Source organism: Nicotiana sylvestris, chromosome 8, assembly GCF_000393655.2.
Source record: "Nicotiana sylvestris chromosome 8, ASM39365v2, whole genome shotgun sequence".
Lineage (NCBI taxonomy): Eukaryota > Viridiplantae > Streptophyta > Magnoliopsida > Solanales > Solanaceae > Nicotiana > Nicotiana sylvestris.
Window position 1 is genome coordinate 188,212,158 of NC_091064.1, and position 22,518 is coordinate 188,234,675.

Genomic DNA, 22,518 nt, shown 5'->3' on the forward strand with positions numbered 1-22,518 from the left:
AAAAAAACGGAAAAGGGCCAAATATATCCCTCTACTTTGTCCCGTTATACTTTCCTTTCAAAGTTTTATATTTGTCCCTAATTTAACGGCCAAGACACGTGAGAGATTGAATCCAACCCGACTCGTTACCCATGACCCGCCCAACGCTATTCCCCTTTTTCTCTTCTTAATCACAAGCATCCACATACTTCTCCTCTTCATTTTCATCAATTTCATGGAGTACCAAACATGGAGTCGGTATCGGAGGAGGAGAAGCAGACGAGTCGGAACTAAAAATCATTCAGAGTCTTAGCAGCGCCAGAAAGAATGTACGCGACGTTGGAAAAATATGGCCGGTGAGACAACTAGGGCTGTCGAGAAACGCCTGTTGTTTCGGCGACAGTGGTGTCGTAAGGACCAACGACGTATCTCTTTCACCAATTCTTAACAATTTTTGCTCCAGAACGAGAATCCATGGCGGCAATGAAGGGGTGAAGAAGTAGCTGTAATGAGTTGAATTACAGAGCATATGTTTATCACTATTAATGGAGTTATAAGTGGGTAAACCATTAAATTTGTGGGTTGAAGCATAGAGGTGGCTGTGGTGTGCAGCAGCCAAAAATTTCAATAGATGGCATGGAAATGGTTGCTGAATAAGCTTCAAAAGAAAAGGAGAATAACCCGAGCAGATGCCAAAACCATTTGAAAGGAAACAACAACTGTAGGTGTTCTGATTCGATTTGGGCAGCGGCACACATTATTACAATTTCATATAGCTACATGTTTTGATAATGATCTGCCTGGACAACCAAAAGTATGTTGATTTTCTTGATTATCCTTTTTGAACTGTTGGATCTTTTGAGAGGAAGACGAGGGGTGTTTTAAGAGGAGAATGGGTACGACTGGTCATGGGTTTTAGTTGGGTATGGGTTTTTCAATTTTGTGGGTTGGATCTTTTGATTAAATGCTGCCACGTGTTTTGGCAGTTAAAGTAGGGACAAATGACCCGGGGGACAAGATTAAACAATAAATGAAAATAGAGGATATATCTCACCCTTTTCCATAAAAAAAAATAAAGTTTATCCTAACTTATTTAGTACACACAAAAGGTAGCTTAGATTGAGAGGGATAATGAATATTCTTTTATAAAATATGAAGAAATATTAAATAAAAGCAACATCAACCGTTTGGAAAGTTTATCTTTTTTAAGTTTGTGTACTTAATTTATTTGGTATTTCTGTTTTTCCTTTTTCTTTGAGAAGGGCACTCGAGACTCACCAGCATATCTAAATTCTAAGGAAAAAATGAGAAGCCAAAAAGACCATCTGATTAATCATAAAAAATGTATGATCTAAAACAGAAAGATAAAGACCGATAAATAAGTCAGGTGATTTCAAATTACTGCTTTTTCACTTACTACTCAAATAATTTAATGTGAAGAACAATGTAACTTTCTTTTATCCATGCCAAAATTCATAATTTAATGGCCGAGAGCCTGAAAAGTGAAAATCAACCACCTCTGTCAAATTTTTATCCTTTCGATCGAGCCAGTTTCAGCCTCAACTGTTTAGTTCTTGAAAATGTTATTTCCTCTTCATTTGGACAAATGTTTTGTGTATTTTCTATAGGCTAGTAAACTCAAATACCTGACAGTTCAACATAGAAAAGAATGGAAAGGTAAATTAAAGTAACAGGCACTCAAAGAGTTGGATTATTGCTCAGTTTTTCGCCCGAGGAGTATTTTGGTCGCGTTGGGCAGATTGCATACTATTAGGTCAGACACCTTTTATCACTATTGGACAAATTTCTCCTCTTCACGAGAACAAGTAATGGCCACCATAGTAATTCCATCCATTTTATAAATCGAGAAAATCTCCTAGGCACATGTTACGAGACTGGATGGCTATTGAAAAATTGTTTTGCAGCAATCAACTTTCCTAGTCACTACTTTGTTTGCAAGAGCACCAAACTTGCTCTCAGCTCCTTGAACACACATCACTACATAAACAGACCTTACTGCTAGAATTAGGAGAGAACTGCAATTAGAATCGTTACTCTGTCCAAAATAAGTGGATATTGATACTAGTTAATTACATTGTTGCGCTTTATATATAGTTACATTGAACGTTTATATATATGTGTGTGTGTGTGTGTATAGTAGCCAATGTTGAAGTTTGGCAAAATGCCAAAGTCCCACATTGGTTGGGAGTTAAGTTTGGGGGGATTTTTCCCCTATAAAAGAAGGCCTAATGTTTAGGATTGAAACACACCTCTCATTTGCCTTCTCATCTGTTTAAGGCATTTGTATCTTCTCTCTTTAGTATTATTTCACTTGTATTTTTGGAGTGAAATAAAATATTGGTTGTGTCCGAGGAGTAGGCAAAATTAGCCGAACCTCGTAAATTCTGGTGTTCCCTTTATTGTTGCTTTATTGTCTTATTTATTATTTGGTGGCTGTCATAATTTTTGGTATAGTAGTTGTGACTTATTCACACTCTATACATTTGGCTTCCGCAACAATTGGTATCAGAGCCAAGGTACTGTCTAAGTATGCTCTGTGGTTGCAGCATAGTCTGATCTTCCACATCAGAAAAGATTTATCTTGGTAACTGAGTCAAGGTTCTGTCTGAGTATGCTCTGTAGTTGCAGCTTAGTCTGATCTTCTACATCAGAAAGGAAATAATCTTGATTTGTGTCGTCAGCTATTAAATAATATTTGTGTCAAATATGGGGGACAATAAACAAGAAGAATCTACATCAAGTGTCAACAATACGTCATCATTGGCATCTTCGCTTATGACAAGAATTGTGTCAAATGCGAAATTTGCGGTAGAAATTTTTGACGGGTCCGGACATTTTGGGATGTGGCAAGGCGAGGTTCTAGATGTCCTTTTTCAACAAGGGCTAGATCTGGCCATTGAAGAAAAGAAACCAGATGTTATTGGAGAAGAAGATTGGAGAATTATCAACCGTGTTGCTTGCGGTACCATTCGATCCTACCTTGCTAGAGAGCAGAAATATCCATACACAAAGGAAACTTCTGCAAGTAAATTATGGAAAGCACTGGAGGATAAATTTTTGAAGAAAAACAGTCAAAATAAATTGTACATGAAGAAGAGACTGTTTCACTTCACCTATGTTCCTGGTACCACGATGAATGAACATATCACCAGTTTCAATAAGTTGGTCACAGATTTGCAAAATATGGATACAACTTATGATGATGGTGACTTGGCCTTAATGTTGTTGGCGTCACTTCCTGATGAGTACGAGCACCTTGAAACTACTCTACTCCATGGAAATGACGAAATTTCTCTCAGAGAAGTTTGTTCAGCTTTGTACAGCTATGAACAAAGAAAGCGAGAAAAACAGAAGGGCGGAGAAGGAGAAGCACTGTTTGTGAGGGGTCGTCCTCAAAATCAAACGAGGACAAAGAAGGGAAGATCCAAGTCAAGATCCAGACCCAGTAAAGATGAATGTGCCTTTTGTCGAGAAAAAGGGCACTGGAAGAAAGACTGTCCGAAGTTGAAGAATAAGGCCAAACATAACAATGGAAAGGCTATTATGGATTCAAATGTAGCTGATTGTGATGATTCAGACTTCTCATTAGTTACAACAGAGTCATCAACATCATCAGACATATGGTTGATGGACTCGGCTTGTAGCTATCATATGTGTCCCAACAGGGACTGGTTCATGGAATTTCAAGAAGGAGAATATGGAGTCATCCACACAGCGGATAACAGCCCTCTTACCTCATATGGCATTGGTTCAATACGATTAAGGAACCATGATGGAATGATCAGAACATTGATAGATGTTCGATATGTACCGGATTTGAAGAAGAATCTCATCTCTGTGGGAGCCCTAGAATCAAAAGGGTTCAAAATCATTGCAGAAAATGGAGTGATGAGAGTATGCTCCGGTGCACTAGTGGTAATGAAGGCTAATCGGAAGAATAATAATATGTACCGCTATTGTGGCAGTACAGTTATTGGGACAGCGACAGTGACATCCAGTGACGACAAAGAGGCAGAAGCAACCAAGCTATGGCACATGCGCTTGGGACATGCTGGAGGAAAATCCTTGAAAACTCTATCAGATCAAGGATTGTTAAAAGGAGTAAAGGCTTGCAACTTGGAGTTTTGTGAGCATTGTGTTAAAGGGAAACAGACAAGGGTTAAATTTGGTACAACGATCCATAATACTAAAGGCATTTTGGATTATGTACACTCTGATGTTTGGGGTCCTTCCAAAACACCTTCATTGGGTGGGAAGCACTATTTTGTAACCTTTGTTGATGATTTTTCCCGAAGAGTATGGGTGTATACAATGAAGAGCAAAGATGAAGTGTTGGGAATTTTTCTCAAATGGAAGACGATGGTGGAGAATCAAACAGGCAAGAGGATCAAGTGTATTCGCACAGAACAATGGAGGTGAATACAAAAATGATCATTTCAATAAGGTCTGTGAAAATGATGGCATCATCCGACACTTCACTGTTAGACATACACCACAACAGAATGGAGTGGCAGAACGTATGAACCGGACCTTGCTGGAGAAGGTACGGTGTATGTTGTCCAATGCTGGCTTGGGCAAAGAATTTTGGGCTGAGGCAATTACATATGCATGCCACCTCATTAATCGTCTACCATCTGCTGCTATTGATGGCAAAACACCATTTGAAAAATGGTACGGAAAACCTGCTGTAGATTATAACTCTTTGCACGTGTTTGGCTCAACTGCATATTATCATGTGACAGAGTCAAAATTGGATCCAAGGGCAAAGAAGGCTATTTTTATGGGAATTACTTCTGGAGTCAAAGGATATCGCTTATGGTGTCCTATGACAAAGAAAGTAATATTCAGCAGAGATGTTACCTTTGATGAATTTGCTATGGTAAATAAGGTAACAGAAGATACCAAACAAAATGAAGGTGCTTCTAAGCAGGTGGAGTTTGAGGGAAAATTTATTTTTCCTACACAAGAAGCAGAGGAGGAAACAAATGAAGATTACCCTCTGGAAGGAGAGCCAGTAGAGGAGATTCCAACTCAGGAATCTCAACAACAACTTGAATCAATAGCAACCAGCAGGCCAAAAAGAACAATAACGAAACCTGTTCGTCTCATAGAGACGGTTGCTTGTGCAACCTCAATTGTAGCTGATGATGTTCCTACTACTTATAAAGACGCTGTCCAAAGTTCAGAAGAAGATAAGTGGAGGATTGCCATGAATGATGAAATACAGTCCCTTCATCAGAATCATACATGGAGATTGGCCAATCTCCCGAAGGGAAAGAAAGCAATTGGGTGCAAATGGGTATTTGCAAAGAAGGAAGGATTTCCTAACCAAGTAGATGTTCGCTACAAAGCAAGATTGGTGGCCAAAGGATATGCTCAAAAGGAGGGAATTGATTACAATGAAGTGTTTTCTCCAGTTGTAAAACATTCCTCCATTAGAATTATGTTGGCTTTGGTAGCACAATTGGATTTGGAACTAGTTCAGATGGATGTAAAAACTGCGTTTTTACATGGAAACTTGGAGGAGGAAATCTACATGACTCAGCCAGAAGGATTCAAAGTTGCTGGAAAAGAAAATATGGTGTGCAAACTTGAAAAATCGTTGTACGGATTGAAACAATCTTCTAGACAATGGTACAAGCGATTTGACGAGTTTATGTTGCGGCAAGGGTACAAGAGAAGCAAATACGATCATTGTGTGTATTTGCACAAGCTTAAAGATGGTTCCTTTGTATATCTTCTCCTATATGTTGATGATATGTTGATAGCTTCCAAGAATTTGGAAGAAATTGATAAGTTGAAGATTCAACTGAAGAAGGAGTTCGAGATGAAGGATTTGGGTGAGGCAAAGAAAATTCTTGGCATGGAGATAATTAGAGATAGACGTTCAAAGAAACTCTGTTTATCTCAAAAGGAATATTTGAAGAGAGTACTTCAACGTTTTGGCATAGATGACAAGACTAAGCCAGTTAGTACTCCACTTGCTTCCCATTTTAAGCTAAGTACTACTATGTCGCCAATGGATGAAGCTGAACGAGAGTATATGTCAAAGGTACCATACGCAAATGTTGTTGGTAGCTTGATGTATGCAATGGTTTGCACAAGGCCTGACATTTCACAAGCTGTTGGAGTTATTAGCAGATATATGCACAATCCAGGGAAGGAGCATTGGCAAGCTGTGAAGTGGATTCTACGGTATATTCATAATACTGTAGATGTCGGGTTAGTTTTTGAGCAGGAAGACAATCAGTCTGTAGTTGGATATTGTGACTCAGATTTTGCGGGTGATATGGACAAACGAAGATCAACTACTGGTTATGTGTTTACTTTTGCAAAGGCACCAGTTAGTTGGAAGTCTACTTTGCAGTCAACAGTTGCTTTGTCTACAACAGAGGCAGAATACATGGCTATTACAGATGCTGTGAAAGAGGCAATTTGGCTTCAAGGATTGCTAAAGGAGCTTGGTGTTGAACAAAAAGGTATCACAATTTTTTGTGATAGTCAAAGTGCTATTCAATTAGCGAAGAACCAAGTTTATCATGCAAGGACGAAGCACATTGATGTTCGGTATCATTTCGTACGCGAAATCATAGAAGAAGGTGGAGTCACGGTGAAGAAAATTCATACTACAGAGAATCCTGCTGATATGCTGACAAAGGTGGTGACTGCGGTCAAGTTTCAACATTGTTTGGATTTGATCAACATTGTTGAACACTGAAGATTGAAGATGAAGACACAACCAAAATTTGTTATTGAGAGAGAATTGAAAATGTGGAATTTTGCCAAGGTGGAGATTTGTTGAAGTTTGGCAAAATGCCAAAGTCCCACATTGGTTGGGAGTTAAGTTTGGGGGGATTTTTCCCCTATAAAAGAAGGCCTAATGTTTAGGATTGAAACACACCTCTCATTTGCCTTCTCATCTGTTTAAGGCATTTGTATCTTCTCTCTTTAGTATTATTTCACTTGTATTTTTGGAGTGAAATAAAATATTGGTTGTGTCCGAGGAGTAGGCAAAATTAGCCGAACCTCGTAAATTCTGGTGTTTCCTTTCCATTGTTTTATTGTCTTATTTATTATTTGGTGGCTGTCATAATTTTTGGTATAGTAGTTGTGACTTATTCACACTCTATACATTTGGCTTCCGCAACAGCCAACATATAATTTCATTCACTAAGGTCATGCGAATATTGATAACGACCATATAATTACGTTTACTATGGTTCCACTAGTCAATTGACACCAATCGTTTTATTTTGGGATATAATTAGCAATTTAATTATGAAATATAAATAATAAGTAGATATGGATTCATATTTTCTTGCACCACCAAATTTTCTTGGTTTGAATCCATTTTTTAGATAGGGTAAAGTGTCCACTTGACTTGGTTTGATATGAAGGAAGTACAATAAATTGTATATCGTATTTGTTTTTAAGAAAGGAAGAAAATACAATAATTTATATACACACTAAATCGTATAATTTGTACAAACATAAAATACACATAAATACAATGGAAATACAAATATAATACACAAGACTTTTCATCTCCCAACATGTAATTTTCGCATACTTCAAGACTTGAAATTTAATTTTGTGTTTTGGGGGGGAAAAATGTAGGCTAATTAGTTAGAGGGTTATTTATGTCTTTTCACTAGTGTGACCAAAGTTAGGTCACTAGCATCTCCCAACAAAAAAACAGAGCCTTCCAACCATTATCACGCAAAGAAAAACTGCAATAATATTGCGTCCAGACCAAGATCCAATGTACGGGTGCAAAAGAGATAGTTTTGGGGGTGGGGAGGGAGGCGGGGTGCAAATGTTAAGATATTTTTCTTGTTTTGTCCTTAGCATTAATTACACATTCTAAATTATTTTTTCAATTTATTAAGACTATACACCAATTAATATGAATATTATAATAAATTATGCACTTTATTTATTATTTCTTAAGGGGCATGCGTAGACAAGTAAAATTGAATGTAGGGTGCACTAATTAAGTTGGCCTCAAAAGCAGCCAAATGTTTTCGACTCTTAGTTGGTACTCCTTCCTGTCCCTTTTAAACTGTCCAACTGTCTTTCTAGCCTTTTAATTAGTGTCATTTTTAAGAATCAAGAAAACATTAACTTTTCGTTTTTAAAACTTACCCTTTTATGATAAATTGTGTGCAAAAGGTAGCATTCGAGAACGCTACTCTTCTATTCTTGAATCTATGATTTCATTTTCGGACAAATATTTTTTTCAAATAAGAAAATTATTTTCTTGTGCTTATATTTTCCAAATAAAAGAATCCCTCTATAGGTTAAGATTTGTTGACACAAAGTTCCGTCTCATCCTGACTCACCAAGGAAATGAAAATTGAGACACAAAAGCCTTGCATTAAATCTTTTCATTGGTACATTTTAATTCCTTCCCCTTCTGAAAGGAGAAGAGAGTCCAACTTGTAACTAAGCAACAAAGAAACTCAAAAAGCATAACACTGCTCTACCAGTTACTAAATACCAAAAAAACGATACTACCATTTTTGGCTCACATCTTAAAGCACAAAGATACACACCTCAATTACATTAAATGAAAAAATTACCAGTGCCCATCTCTCTCTCTCTCTCTCTCTCTCTCTCTAGCCTGATATTCAGACATTCATCAGAAGCTATAAGAGAATCAAAATACAAACTCTTCCTCCCCTACCCCATTTGGTAGTTCCCTATCCTTCATAGATCTCAAAGTTTCTGCTGTTGTATCACTAATACCTAACAGATACTGTAACCTGGACAACTTATCTGGTGTGGGATCACTCTTCGCATATACGATGAAAAGATCAGCCAGTTCTTCTGGCACCTCCCAAGATAATGGGGTCGAAGGAACGGCCTTGTCACAAGCTAACAAATCATTGAGAGACGAAACCTACAAAAACAAAGGGAAGCATTAAAACTGCAAAATTACGACATTATTCACGCAAAACCAGTAGCATCTTCAGATCAGACTCATACCAATGCTTTATGGTTTTTCTGCCTCAGAAGGGATACAGCCTGAATAAGCGAGTTTAATAATCTGCTACGAGCTAGTTCATGAACAACTTTTTTGGCCTTCTCAGCGTTAATATTAAGATCTTTTGGGATATTCTCATATACCTCTACTTCGTCAAACTCTCCAGTACCAGATGAGAAGATATCATCCACTGTCTTTTTGAAAAGATTCTGACGTAAACTGTCAGATATCATGGTGTTGATATCTACTGAAGATTCTTTCAATTCTCTAATCTCCTTAATGCTCAGCCTTCCCTGACCAACAGCAGTTTCAAGGGCTGCCGCCAGTTTTGTTGTTGTGATGCTCTTTATTATATTCTGGGCATACTGAGGTGGCAAGCCAACATTCTTCTGCAATTCAGTAAGTTGTTCCATTCTGACCTTGGTTAGCTGTCCATCAGCTAAGATCACCTCAGCTTGTTGCCTAAAAGCCTGCTCAGCTAGACTTCGGTGCACTTCAACAATTTCCTTATCAGTCAACCCAAGGATGCTACCAAGTTGACTTAACAAAACATATTCTGAATCATCCTTCTTTGTGGTGATTTGGGCCCCAAAAGGAATTCTAGTAACTTCCCCAGTTAGACAAAAGAGCAAGTATGTCTTGTAAAGATCAGTTCTGTCTCTTTCCGGAAGATCATCCTTGAGAGAAATCTCAGTCTGGATTTCCTTTCTCAAATTGTCCTTGCTGGGTTTTACTTTCCTTAGTGATTGCAAGGACTCCCACTCCCCATCCTCGTCGGTTTGTTGAACCTGCTCCTTTTGAGGCTCTTCTGGTGGTGTATCAGATGATTCACCCTTGATGTCCGCAACTAGTTGAGTCACAACCAAACTATTAAAGGCTATCATCTTTTTCAGTTCTTTGGCTTGTTCAGTGCGGCTTCCAGATCCTCGGGCCTTTTGAATGTAACTGATGAAAATCTTTCTGACCTGTATTTGTGAAGCCACTGAATGTAATTAGAAAGATATCGAGGTATATTTCTGATTGTGGAATCAAATTAAACTTTTACAAGCTGTAGACGAGAATTAGCATCCTGATACTTACTGCCTTACTAGCAATAGACATGGCAACCTCCCTGGTTAACCGTAAACCATATGCTGCCTTTCTCACAGATTTCTTGATTTCAGCATCATAACCATCTACACCAGCAGCAATTGCTTCCTTAACCACCTGCCAACAATATTTATATTGGGTGACAGGAAGGAACCAGATTAGCTCAATTTCACACCTTTTGCACCATAAGAAGTTGAAAGAGATCAACCCACTTAAATATTGAAAACTAAAAACTCACAATCTAAGAAACAAAATCTCTAACAAATGTGGCTTGTTACAATGTGATTACTGCACGTAACAAGACAATGCCAAATCAACTAATTCTACACTATCTGAGAAACCAGTGTGGAAGAACTTGCTAAAAATGACATAGGGAAACAAGCTGGCAGAGGACATGGAATGGGACAGTGCTCGAGCTTCCTATTATCTACATACTGAGAGGTGCATACTGATGCAGGTATATGTATGCACATATATATAACGACTGAGGATGAAAACTTGAGGGGGGTGAGAAATAATTTACTACTGCCTGCTTCAGTAGAATGAGTGTAGTGCATAAGATACCACATACTACTACAGTTGACAATGGGCTTCTGCTTTCTGCAGATCATACGTGGTAATAGAATAGTTGTGAACAGACAAGCAAACCCTACTAGCAGGTTTCGACTCAGTACACGTAAACTCTAATCACTAACTACATTCAGCACCGCCAAAGTTTATGAAAACATCTGAATTACTACATGAAAAAATTAAACCTTCAACCAAATCACAGATACATGAAAGTTAAATCGTTCTTGTTCTTTTGCTTTTATTGGGGAAAGTTTGCATTTCACTCCATTCAATCATCCTAAGTTTTCTACCTGTAGCATAAGATGCGAATTTTCGAAGGAACAAGAACAAAAAGGAAAAGAGACGCTTTCTACAAAAAGCTAACTATATAGACAGTTAAACTGACAACATTTGCTCCATTGTTTACTTCCTTCTGGTTCTCTACTTAGAAACCCATTGATAGCACAGCTACTTCCCCTCGCAAGAAGATTTTGTTGCCACAAGAACTAACGCACCGTAAAAATTACTCCTGCAGCTCAGTGACAAATTTTTTTTCCAAAATAACCATCTTGAAATATGTATTCTTTTCTTCTTTTTTTTAATATAAGTAACCCATCTGGAAAAATGATTCTCTCACAAGAAAGAGTGAATGCTGAAGACAAAATGTAGAGGCAAAATTTATCCATTTGACAACCAACTCCAAATCATTCTAAAGAATCGAAGAAAAGGAAGATGAAAAGTAAGTAATGGGTACCTCTACTTAGTTTTCTTTAGTGCATGTTAATTGTGGAATGGGGCTTGACGTTCTTGGTTTTCAGAATTGAACTGGTTTGATTTTCGTTTATGACCCCGACTCTTCGATTCATTTTATCTGTTTGTGTCAGGCATAGCAAGACAAAACATTTCCATAGCAACTTCTGTTTATCAACAACCACCTGATTTTGTTGCTCAGGGGAGTCTATGGCTTTGTATGTCGAATGATCAGTTTATAGATATTTTCACCAAGTCTCTCATTGGTCCTCTTATTAGTGTAATATTTTCACCAAGTCTCTCATTGGTCCTCTTATTAGTTACATATGTAACAAGCTCGATACATATAATTTGTATACACCGGCTTGAGGGGAGTGTTAGATGGTTATGTGTAAATAGTCATAGTCTCATATGTAGTAAGAGTAGAATATGTCCTAGTCTCATATGTAATACGAGTAGAATATGTCCTAGTCCTATATGTAGTAGGAGTATAATATGTATTATATATAGGGTTCACTATATCATTGTTAATAAAATAGATTTTTCTCTCGTGCATTCTCACACATACAATGTACACTAATCTTTGTTCGTATTTGACTTTCAGGGGTCAAACTGCAACTTGATCAAAGCAATTTTTAGGACTAAATATCACAACAACAACAACAACAACAACCTAGTAAAATCCCACTTGGACTAAATATCACAATGTTCTAAAAAAAGTTAAAATAATACTAAATGAAAAGTAACTCCACATAAAAGGTCTAATATTTCCAAAAATGAAGCAGATCTATACAAGAAATGCATTTGACAGAGGGCACTTTCACATTTGAAAGTATACATGCACAAAAATTATGGGGCAGAAGGTAAGCAAGGTAGAAGCAGTCAAGCAATAGCCTTTGGTCCTTGTTAAGTGACCCATATTGGTTGAGAAATGGAGTGTTTATTTCCTTGTATGGTCTTGGGTCATTCTCACCTTATCAGCTAGCTTTTGGGTTTGAGTTAGGAGCAAGGTCCATTAGCTTCACATTCCTAACTGCTTTTTCCAGACATTTATGACTCAACTTATTCAATTCTCATACACCATGAAGCGCATGGGATAAGGGTATCAGGTGAATAAAATGTAACTTACCAGATAACAGCAGAGTTTTCAAGTTATCTCCTCAATTAAAAGCAAGCACAAAATATGTCTCCGTAACGACATTATAAGCAGTATGGGAAGTTTTGTATTTTACCACCATCTAGAGCAAAGGTATCTATGGCAACTGAAGGGGGGTTGGCTGTGATTTCCTAAAGGCAATTGCTCAAAATATCAAACTACACTTGGCTAATTTAACATAAGAGAAACGACAGGGTACACAAATTCTTATATAATCCACAGCAAAATTTGCCTCATGCCATTACAGCCCAATCAGCTGCATAGCATAAAAATGAACTAACTGACGCAGCATAAATAGAGAAGAGACTGGTGGTTACCTTTTCAAATAAACTGCCACAGATATCTGCATGAGCCGCCTCAACTGTTTGCTTGGGAACGCAAAGCATGACCTGCAGGCGTTCCAATGCCTTCATGTCCGCATCACTAAGTTCTCCATCAGTGACAAGCTGCTGAAGCTTTTGCCTATAGATTTCTGAAAATGAAAAGTAAAGACAAGCTTTTCCAGTGACAGAATACAACAGTTCAAATTATCTTTTCACAATGTTTAAAGGTTTCAGATGAATGCGTCAGGCACATAGTAAAGTTCATGTTGCATATTTCAGGAAAAAAACTCAGTTCATAAGACGACACATAGGCATTACCTAGATGGCTCAAAGCATTGTCAGCAAAAAATACCTTGACTAAACTGGAGCACAGAATCGAAGATACTATAGATAGGTGGTCAATGTTGTTCACAAGCCAATAGGACAAACATCGAAAATTCCCTAATCCCTCCCTAGGTCTACTTGTTTGGTTGATGCGTCCTTAAGCATTCTCTAATCTTATAGCCTCATTCTCAACATTTTGCATCCTCACTTGCAACACTCCAAAACGGAAAACACAACTAACAGAATTAGGATGATCAATTATAAAATGAAATTACTAATGGCCGGTAAGCAAACTCGTGACACTATAAACACCTCTCCTATTCTAGTCGCTGGTTTTTTAACTGACATGCTATGCACTATGCAGAAATGGAGACAACTCAAATTTCAAGGACTGCTTCAGGAGGTTTTAGTACCGAATCAGAAAAAGAAAGTCGACACTCTTGTACTGAATGGACAGCTCAGTTATATCTTTGCCTCACAGATGAATCAACTGAAACTCAAACCAATAGCCTTAACAAGTTCTTGTTAGCACACCTCGATGTGATTAAAAACTTGACTACTAACAAGAGGCTTCCCTCTCCAGACAGATTGAAAATGAAAATGTCACTCAATATCCATTAGAAGATAAGTTACAGTAAAGTCATGGGTTACCTTCATGAATCTGAAGAGCCTTTTGCGGATCAAAACTTAATTCTTCACACAGCATTTGAAGATAGGCTGCTTTGCTCTCAGCAGCTTCTAAATCACCACTGGTAACAGCTTGAGCAAGTCGTTTACGGTATACTTTTGAGGTGACATCCAATGTGATTGTCTCTGCTTCTCGTCTCCCCAAACCAAATATATTTCTCAATTGGTTCAAAGCAGCAAGCTACAAGAAGAAATAACATTGAACAGTTAAAAGGCATACAACTAAATGACAAACAGAAGAAAATCAAATGGCCTAGAGACGATGCACGGGAACTCCTACTCGTTAGGGTGCAGAACCAACTGAACACATTAATTAAACAATGATCCAATATACTCCAATCTTACAAGCAAATCGGTCTAGAAACTGATTGGTCCCACAACCATCTCATCAATGAGAAATCTGTTTCCTGAATCAAGCTAAGAGTAATCCTTATGTGATAATGACGAGGAACTTAGACTGATTAGCATGCAGCTATCAAAAGAACCAAAGAAGATCATAGACTGATTTGCGTGCAACTTAAAAGAGTCGAAGAACATTGACTGATTTGCGTGCAATTATTTTTGACTGATTTGCACGCAATGATTAAACAAACTTTATTATTACATCATTAGATATTGTAGTGATATCAGCCTACACCCACAAAGCAAGATTCAACATGGTTGAATTACTCCAAATTTATTATCTACCCTATTTTATAACCTTATCTACGTTTTTTATAACCTTATGTTTTCATGAAAAGTTACTCCAAACATATCATCAATATATTTGTGGCAAGAAACATATTTACCAAGAATGAAATTCAAAAACCAATACAAGTACTTTTTCATAGTTCTAATTTTTTAAAAGATGAATGTTCTCAAGGAAAAAAAAGAAAGAAAAGGGTCAGTGTAGATATAAACAAAAGGACGGACTCAGCATACTACAGCCTTTTTTTAAATAACCATGGTGGCTGGGCCAGTTTGCACACACCTCGACTAATTCCACGAGATACTTGCTACTTCCCACCAGCAACAAGTACCAGGTAACTTTGCCCACCAAGGCTTGGACAAATAGGAAGAAATCACCTAGTTTTTATGCCTCTACTGGGATTTGAACCTGAGATCTCATGATTCTTAACCCACTTCATTGACCACTTGGCTACACCCTTAGGTGCACCCAACATACTACAGCTTTTTGTGCTATATTTTTCTCATTGGACATGTTTTTACGGACATAGCACATGTGATACATGTGATGCTGACAACCAAGAGCTCCCTTCTATAATCTGCTCTACCAAAATATGTTAATACACGTGTATATCACTCTCATCTCGAGAAATAAGAGATCCTCTAGAGAAAAGCAATTGAAGCCAACAAGCCTATTTGTGCAAGTGTGCAACTTAGCATAATTAGGTCAAGAGCCGCTATCAAACTAGTCTTTCTTGCTTTCATCCTCATCAGACAACTCGGACCACATTTAGATTAGTGCATGTCACCTTTGCACAAAGGTCATGCTAATCCTCTTGATTGAACAGCTTATAAATCTTGGTCCCACCGCCACCAGTTTTCTGCTAATATTTCCACATCATCCATTTTTTGGTTCTAGTTCCATTAACTTATCATAAGTTTAGTAGAACAAAGAGGCAGGAGGACAAGCAAGAGATACGGGATAAGGGAGTAAAACTGGAGGGATATTCTGTCTTCCCATGTCAGCATTTTCAACCACAGGGAAGCTAGAAAAGAGAAAAGAATATGTGTCTGCTCCAGTCCAGTAATACCAAACACAAGGGGGTGCATAAGCTATCTTCCATAGGAAAGCAAATCAACAAAGAATTAATTTTTTAACCTGTACCAGAAGTTTAATATAGTGAAGCTGGATAAAAAGAAATGTGTGTTTTCCTTTAACTTCTTGTCCATTCATACCCAACAACAGAAGCAGGTGGATAAACCATCTTTCATAGGAAAAGTATATCAATGAATAACCCTCCCCTTTAATCTTTACAAGCCCCTCCCAAGAAGCAAATATATGTTAAACGTAACTTAATCCGACATATGCAAGGAGAAAAGAAGAGAGAATCTCAAACTTTCCTGCCAAAATGGCAGGAAAGTAGAAAAGGAAAATTCCAAAAACCCTATAAAGAAAGAAGGAGAGAAAAATTTAATCACCATACCTTGTCTTCTTCCATCCGACCACTTGACAAAGAATCTGTAATATATGCTCTGTAGAGAAGTTTTAGGTCATCCATCTTTCTATCACCATCATACTCCCCTCCTGAAGGAACAGGAAGGAAAAGAATAAGGAAAAAGGAAAGTTAACTCCAGGTAACAAACTGACACACAAACAACAAACAGCTGAAAGAAAAAAGCCCCGTGAAAGGATTTCACTTAGACTTGAGAGAGACCAGTGACTTTTAAAACAAGTTCTATAAGAGTCAGCCAAAGATCACCAACAAACATACCTACTAAGGAAACTGGCCCAATGCCCGGAGCAAAGCGACTAGCATCAGGATGGTTCTTCAGTGAAATTAGCAAATTATTAAATGACAAGATCTTATCAAGCTCCTCGATCACACGTGTGGCTTCCCTGCTTAACGGCCCAATTAATTCATTAAACAAATGATACAAGCAAAGAATATGGAAGATTATGTCGTGCTAGAAATTGCACGAGTTATCCCATTTCTATTACACAGAATTGCCTAGTAAAAGATTTATCCGGTGAATTCAAGTCGCGGATATGGCCCAAAGTTCCCTTTTTAAGAGGTTAAACACACTTAAGACCTTACGTTGCTCTTGCTCTTGATTTCAAACTGCCAACAGCAAGTGATATGCATTCCTCAACAAGCTTTCTTGCATGCTCTTTAAACATCTCTTCTGCAAGCTGCAAACACATAAATAGTCATGGGCATATTAATGATGACCGAATACATGGATATAGTAAAATCGATCATGAATATCATGCAACAAATTCAAAACAGTCTTATTCTTTTTTTCAAGGAGCAAAGTATGTTTTACAATGATGTATTTAAGTAGAAATGTGATTATTTTTTAGGCACTACCTCATCCGACAGCCGATATGCAAGCTGTGCCTCTCTCAAACTGACCAGCTGGTTCACATCAATATCTGGAGAAACAAGTAAAGTAGTTAAATAAACCATGCAAAGCTTCTGAAGTAAAGTGGAGTAATTAAATCATGAAAAAACAACTGAAAGAACTTCATCCCAACGCCACCATAACTTAGAATTGCAAGGTCCGTTAGCTACTAGGAATTGAATTTGTGTAATTAATGAAAGAATTAGCATTTACAATATAAGGCTGGTAAAATCCATACAAAGACCGATACTGCCCTAGAGAATAAAGATACATCCAGATTCAAGAGCTACTGCCAGAACGCCCTCAAAACCCATAAACCAATATGATATATCACTAGACATAGAGAAATTTGAAGTGAGAAAAAGACTTCCAGAGAAAAGAATCTCTACTTGGTGCACGAGTGGAACCTACCAAACCCATGCAGCACAAGGAGCCTCATGTAACAATTCATCTTATTCAGGATTAAGCGCCATATACCACAAAAGAGACAAACTTAAGCACATAAGCCGATTTGCTAAAATTACCACAATAGAGAGAAGTTTAAGAATAGAAATAGAAAATCCCAAGCAAAAAAGCAAGTAGTTTGAAAGTTTTTGGAAAGGCATTACTTTAGAGAAAAGCAAAAAGTGCCTTCTAAGGCATCAGTAGACCAAATTTACCTCGGCCAACAGACTTAAGCTTGGAGGCATATAATCGTTGTGCATTGTCCCTGACAGCAACCTCAACCTAATGAACAAAAATGTTAAAACAGGTGAAATGAAGTAGAGAGACAGACAACTTTTTTTTTTTTTTGAGAAATGGTAAGGTAGTAGGGAGCCAGATAATAGGAGTCCAATACATAAATGAAGGGGGTACAGAATAGGAGGAATGAAAGCAACTTCAATCAGAAGATAGAAATGTTAAAGCCACAAGCGGGGCATGGCACTGCACAATCGAACAATTCCAGAAAGAAGGGGGAGAGAGAAGGGGCCAACGGAGATGCATTTAATTATCCACTACCTGGGAATCAGTAACCTTGAAAACACGTTTCCAAGGTAAAAGGAATGCAGATGCTTCTCCAAATACTAGAGTTGAGACGTATATCAACTTCTGAAATGCCTGCACTGGAGAAGTTAGAAATGGTCAAGTTCCATTTATTGTTCTTTGATAACTAAAGGCGGTACAGTAGCCATAAAGTGGAAATTAAAGCTATTGAAGAGATGACCCACCCGACGCTGTTCTATATCTCCATCACGATCTCCCGTTTCAAGTCGTTGCCTGAATATTCGCCTACCAATCTGAGAAACCAACATGTATAAGTTTCTTAACACTTGACGAATTATTTATTAAAGCAAACGTAGCTCATCAACATAACATTCTAACTTTGCAAGCCCACCACAGCTAGAAGTATTGCAATGCTGAGGTGCAGAATCAAATAAATACTTCAAGTTACCTCCATATGCATATCTGCTGCATCTGGATCATCAATTCCCAATGCATTTTTAAATTTGATTATGGTATCAACTTCATCGCCTCTAAGTTCTTCAGTCCCAGTAGGAAAGACAGCAGATACATATCTGAACACAAATCAAATTTGATGCATAAGAAAGGGCAGATAAGCTAAAAACGTTTAAACTGATAAGTTCTACAGGCCATGTAACTGGTAAATAAAAAGGACATTTAAAATTCAAAATAATCATTTGAAATGAATAAGCAAAAATCTCTGCCTGATTCCTTTTACATGTCTGAAACAAGTATCACGCCATGTTAGTTATAGCATTCAAATGTAATTGGGTCAATATGCCAAGACAAGGATAGCAATTTTGATACTTTCTGGGTCATAAGGAACTGAAATAGTATAGAAAAGCATGTGCAAGAAATTGTAACTGCAGAAAGGTGACAAATATTTTCTTTTTCTTTTAATCTGCAAAAGTTGACACAACCTTAAAACATTTCGGGGATCTTAATCAAGGAAAAAACATCTCAGAAAGTAAGCAAGATCAATATGTTTGGACGTAGCAAGCAACCAATTAACTACAAAACCCATACTTTGCCCTACAAAGTGCTTAATAGGGTCAAACTCTGCTACTTTTATTCCCAAGCAAGCAACTCATATAATGAAAATTTTGTCATACGACAATTGGGGAAAAAAAGAAATAAAGAGCACAAAAGAAACCGAAAACGAAAAAGGAGAGATGTGATAATACATTGAAGAGGTTTTGTCTCAGTTTTATGTAAAAAGAAATACATGCAACTTTCACTAACTCAATTTTTTTTTTTTTAGAAATACATGCAGCTTTCATGTCAGCCAGGATGTTCATAACAAGTTAGTACTTCAGTGCAGACAATTTATCACTCACCGGCAATATATATCACGTAGCTCCGCATTGAATGCCTCATTCTGTTTGCTGACACCGTACCTAAACAATAAAAAGAAGTAAAGGGGTAAAGAAATGAGGTGACAAACATCGATAAACGAAACTAGAAAAGTTAGAGAACTCTGATAAAACTTGTGTGTGAAAGCTCAAAAAGTAGCCAACATGGAATTTGATAAATAAGTACTAGAAGAAAAAGCTTATATATATGTGTGTGTGTGGTAGTAGCATGTTTGGGACACAAAATACTGAAATAATCTGTAATCCAGCCACAGCACCGGTCAATTGTCTGAAATAACTAATTGTTACTAAAAGGTCATTAAGCCAGAAATAAAATGATAATTAGGCTACTTAACTGATCACAAAGATAATCAATCAAATCAAAGCAAATGGTCCAAGCATCCGCATTAGAGTTTTTTTCCCCCTGAGAATTGCACTATCCAAGCAACCCGCTACGGGAAAAAATTACGCACACCCGGTGTTTGCACCAACTCATGTTAATTTAACTTTAAGTGGGGGCATTGGTCACAAATCCAAGAAATAGCACATATTAATTGATTTAGTTGGTGCAAGCATTAGTGCAGGTAAATATACTCGCAAATAAATAAATAAATGTATGAATAAATCAAATGGGTATAGTGGACAAACTTATTAGCAATTGCATCAATATCTTCCTTGTTCAAGGCAGCAGGGTCCTCAAAATCAGCCACATAGTTATGCAAATTAATAGCCGCGACTTCAGGAACACAGGAATTCAATGCATAAGCGGCGCCGGCACCAGCAGCACCAAGAGCAATAGCACCACCCACCCCAGCATTGCGGGACCCACCAAAACGAACACCAAGCCCGTACCCAGCAGCCACAGCGCCAGCAAATACTAAAGCCGAGCTGGCTATTCTTATGGGCGGTGACATGGCATCCACGAGGGATTGAATAGTAGAAAGTTCTTTCTTACCTCCAAAGACATCTGGCTTGACCGAAATAGACGACGAAGGGGGTTTGTCAGGGACAGAAGAAGCAGATGAACGGACAGTAGATAAACCGTAATTGTAGCGATAATGGCGGCGTTTCTGGGAGATTTTACGGGTAAAACGGAGAGGAGTAGGGTTGAGAAAAGGAGATAAGAAAGTAGTTGTGGTGGGGTTTACAGAAGGTTGGTTGGTAGTGAGGAGAAGTGAGGGGTTCATATTCCGATCTCGTCTTCTCTCTTTCTTTGTTGGAGAATTTGAGAGAGAAGAGAGGACAAGTGAGAATAACAGATAGAAGATAGCAGAATTCATACTTCCATATATTTGAAACCGCACGTGCTATGCACGGGCCTAACATAATATTATGGCAAATAAAATAACAGAGAATCAACATATTATTGCCATTGTTGAGCACATCAGAGAGTTAAATTGTTCCAACTCATTAGTCATTACTTATTCTGGTTTGTTAATATTCTTCGTATTAATTTTGTTCCATTGTATGACTACCTGATTTATGACATGAAATCCAATCAAAATCGAACATTCTAATTTCTAACATGTCTTTTAAATAACGTAAAATATGGAATGAAAGATCGCGTCTAGATTGACAAAAGATTCACTTACGGCTACATATCTTACGTTGTAATTTATCATCACAACAAAAAATAATATGCACTTGATTAATGCGTAAAATCAATAAAGCTACCATCCTAGATGACATTGACATTCCTAATACTACCCATATATATAAGTTTAGAACTACTCCATATTACTCCTCTTTTGACCCTTTAGTTAAAGATGTCGAAAAACCAAGAGAGGTTGTACTCTATCTCCTACCAAAAGCGCTTTCATGAAGTAGTTTGAGTCCACAGTCACAGACACAATTTAGGATCATGACCGGCACTTCGGAGCAAGTGCCCCCAAGTAAGCCTCATCGGTATTTTAAAGAAAATCGGACAGAGTTTCCCATGTTTTTGGACTATCCAAAACTTTCCTGTCTCAAAATCAACAACCAACCATCCTAATATCAAACCAAACAATCGACAACTTATCAATTAACCAAAAAAAGTCTCCAACATTGCTAATCAACCCACTAACAGCTAGAAATATTAATTTATCTCCAACTTTGATAATAAGGGACAATACTCAACATAAGACTATAATAACAAAATAATACTCATGACACTAAAATGATGATTATGGAGCGACTCTAAGAGTTCAAAGAAAAGACCATAACAATCAATAAAATTTTCACCCACGCGAACAAGTGCGAGGCTCACCAAGAACTATCAACCTGTGCGCTCTAATTAACGAAATCCTCGCCCGCGTCAACTGTTGTCTCTGTAAAAAAAATTAGTGGGGGAATGAGTCGCTAGCTCAGTGAGTAATAGCACTTTGCCACAACGATTTTTATTGGGGACAAGTCAAAAACATGCTAGTATATTAAACAGAAAATATCATAAAATGCCCTTTCAGAAACAATAAATATTTTTCAGTCTTATCACATTTTTCTTGTAGTATAATATGATTAACAATTCAGTAATAAGGTCGGTAATCACTGTATAATATCAATATACTCATTTGGGAAGTTTTAATGAACGAATCATGTTATCGGTATATCTGTGGACTTCTTCGCAAGAAGTCAAATATAACGATAGTCCCTACTCGAGGGAAATTGGTAACGGTATGCTAGTTCTACCTTCCCACTAGCGAGGGCTATAATTGTTCTCTATAATCGGTAAATACAAGATGCACTAGGTCTAACGAACCCGTTGTTAACTACGGGATCCTTCAAAGTCTACTCCTATTTATACTTGTCTTTGTATGCATATATACTCATAGGAAAATTTTTTAAAATAATATAGGGCATTTCGGTTCTTATCAAATCATGTAATTTCATTTCGATAATAGTAAATTCAAGTAACGGTAAAACATATCTAGTGACAACAAGAATATTTAAAACAATAGTGATCATGTCAAATAACTATTTTCGTATCATATTGAGTAAAAGACTTGTCCCACATGCAACTCAAATTAATCGGTAACATATTCATATTAAAAATCATGTGTAAATCATGTAGGTTATGAAAATATAAATTTCGGTAAGATTACTACTCATAGTACTTGTGCCGAAATACCAAATGCTTCACCTCGAGCGATTCGTAAAAATTCTTCCAATCAATCGGAAGTAAGATTTCAAGTGTTGGCTTCAAAATAATGAAATGCTTTTACAACCTAAAACCCTTCTCCAAAAATTATTTGC

The 22,518-nt window shown here is 37.4% G+C and overlaps 1 protein-coding gene across 2 annotated transcripts; it reads right to left on the reverse strand.

Moving 5' to 3' along the window:
• Positions 1–8,356: 8,356 nt before the first annotated feature.
• Positions 8,357–20,542, reverse strand: LOC104236906 (protein TIC110, chloroplastic). Of its 2 annotated transcripts, none has more exons than XM_070152953.1 (15): positions 19,936–20,542; positions 19,273–19,332; positions 18,366–18,489; positions 18,142–18,210; positions 17,933–18,031; positions 17,593–17,659; positions 16,900–16,964; positions 16,627–16,721; positions 16,303–16,427; positions 16,015–16,115; positions 13,829–14,045; positions 12,848–13,002; positions 10,067–10,192; positions 8,989–9,951; positions 8,357–8,902 (listed from the first exon to the last, which is right to left on the reverse strand). In XM_070152953.1, exons 1-15 carry the CDS (start codon positions 20,472–20,474, stop codon positions 8,660–8,662), a joined length of 3,048 nt encoding a protein of 1,015 aa, XP_070009054.1. In that variant the 5' UTR covers positions 20,475–20,542; the 3' UTR covers positions 8,357–8,659. The 2 variants fall into 2 exon arrangements, with proteins under 2 accessions (XP_070009054.1, XP_009789255.2); XM_009790953.2 differs by having other exon boundaries at positions 16,303–16,430.
• Between the last annotated feature and the right edge of the window lie 1,976 nt (positions 20,543–22,518).